We start from the raw sequence: 2,284 nt of genomic DNA on the forward strand, positions 1-2,284 counted from the left end.
ACAACACACTCATGAAACCTAACATGGCTTGCCTCAAACAAGTTTCAGCCCTGTTACTTCCTCTGTTGTTCATTTCCTTCTTCAAACCCTCCCACGCCGGAGGAATTTCCGTCTACTGGGGTCAAAACGGTAACGAGGGCTCCCTGGCCGACGCATGCAACACCGGCAACTACAAATACGTCAATATAGCATTCTTGTTCACGTTCGGCGGCGGCCAGACCCCGCAACTGAACCTTGCCGGCCACTGCAACCCCTCTATCAACAACTGCAACGTGTTCAGCGACCAGATCAAGGAGTGCCAGAGCAAGGACATCAAAGTGCTCCTGTCACTAGGCGGCGCCAGTGGCAGCTACTCCCTCAGCTCCGCCGATGACGCAACACAGGTTGCCAACTACATCTGGAACAACTTTCTCGGCGGGCAGTCGAGCTCCCGTCCTCTGGGCGACGCCATTTTAGACGGTGTCGATTTCGACATCGAATCAGGCACCGGTGAGCATTGGGATGATCTCGCAAGAGCCCTAAAAGGGTTTAATTCACAGTTGCTCTTAACTGCTGCACCGCAGTGTCCGATCCCTGATGCTCACTTGGATACTGCCATCAAAACTGGGCTCTTTGACATTGTTTGGGTGCAATTCTACAACAACCCTCCTTGCCAGTATTCGAGTGGCAACACCAACGACCTCATCAGTTCTTGGAACCAGTGGACCTCAAGCCAGGCGAAGCAGTTGTTTTTGGGAGTGCCAGCTTCTACAGCAGCTGCTGGAAGTGGGTTTATTCCTGCTGATGTGTTAACTTCTCAGGTTCTTCCTACCATCAAGGGTTCTTCCAAGTATGGAGGAGTCATGCTGTGGGACAGATTCAATGACGGTCAAAGCGGATATAGTGGTGCTATCATAGGAAGTGTTTAGTTTGTTTTAGGTTGACATTACATATCCATATATTTAGATACTGTTTTCTGTCTTTGGAATAAGTAGCACCTTCCGTAGGATTTCTTTTCTTCCTACACACACATGTAGAGTGCTATGTGTTATTTATCATATAAAATATGTCTCATCACAGTAAAAGAAAGTATAGATTATCTTCAAATATAGTAGTTTCTTAATTCATAGTTCTTTTTATCTATACAGACATTCTCAATCATAAATTAGGAAAATCCAAATTTTAAAAAATTACAAAAACACAGTTAAAAAGTGAAAGTCAGTCACCACTTCAACAGGAAGTCTCTCGTCTCCATGAAGACTTCTTCAAGAAGTCAGTTACCATCCACACAACTTCAACAGTGAGGTTGATCTAGGTTGACTAGTTCAACCAAGGTCTAAAATTTGATATAGCTCGACCAAAACTTAATATAACTCGGTCAGGATTTGATATAATTCGACCAAAGTTTAAAAACAGTACGACCAAGGTTTGGCATAACTCGATAAAAGTCTGACACAATTTAGTATTTGAAACCATTCGATCTAAGGTCTGAAATAATTCGATCAATGAAACAATTCAGACAAGATCTAAATGTCTACTATCACGTAGAAATAGAATGATTTTTTTTTTACTTATTGTTTCCACATTTTCCGTGAGGATCCTGTTAAAATACAAACTTACTTGTCGAAGACGGATGGGCGGGCGAACGGCGAAACTACTACGGACCGAGCGGACACTTTCTCTCCAGCTAGCGGACGGTCGTCCTCGTATACCAAGCACTGCTCCCCACTCCAAGCCGGGCGGTCGTCCTCCTACTCTTGGCGCTGCTCCATACTCCAAGCCGGGGGGTTGGGTACCTGCTAAAGGCACTCTGACGCTTAAGTCAGTAATATGACAGAGCAGTTTGTGATGCATGTATGCATCGTAAGGAAAAGTTGGTCCAGAACTCATACCTGAGACCTTTATTTATACTGATTGTAATGGGCTTTTACCTTTAGTGGGCCTGATAACGGCCCTTTTGCCTCTAGTGGGCTTGATAATGGTCCAGTCACACCTTAGTGAGTCACTGACGTTTAACCGTGTAGTCAACCAAGCGCGGGTCGGTTGGGAAGGATGGTCGGCCAGGGATGCCAGCCTGGAAGGGCGGCCATCTGGTTATGCTGGCCGGTCATACTAGACGCTCGGTCCTGTTGGCGCACCTGGGTGGACGGTCGGTCTTGGCGCTCGGCACGGACGGTCGGTCCTGGTGCTCGACACGGGTGGACGTTCGGTCCTGACGCTCGGCACGGGTGGACGTTCAGTCTTGGTGGTCGGCACGGGTGGACGTTCGGTCCTGCTTGTGACTGGGGGGTGGCCTTGGACGGAC

At 47.5% G+C, this 2,284-nt stretch overlaps 1 protein-coding gene across 1 annotated transcript; it reads left to right on the top strand.

Moving 5' to 3' along the window:
• LOC108339599 (acidic endochitinase) lies at window positions 1-1,086 on the top strand. The gene is given in 1 exon segment (NM_001329829.1): window positions 1-1,086. A coding segment is annotated over 1 exon segment (885 nt). The 5' UTR covers window positions 1-23; the 3' UTR covers window positions 909-1,086.
• Window positions 1,087-2,284: the final 1,198 nt, after the last annotated feature.

This window comes from Vigna angularis, chromosome 5 (assembly GCF_016808095.1).
Source record: "Vigna angularis cultivar LongXiaoDou No.4 chromosome 5, ASM1680809v1, whole genome shotgun sequence".
NCBI lineage: Eukaryota > Viridiplantae > Streptophyta > Magnoliopsida > Fabales > Fabaceae > Vigna > Vigna angularis.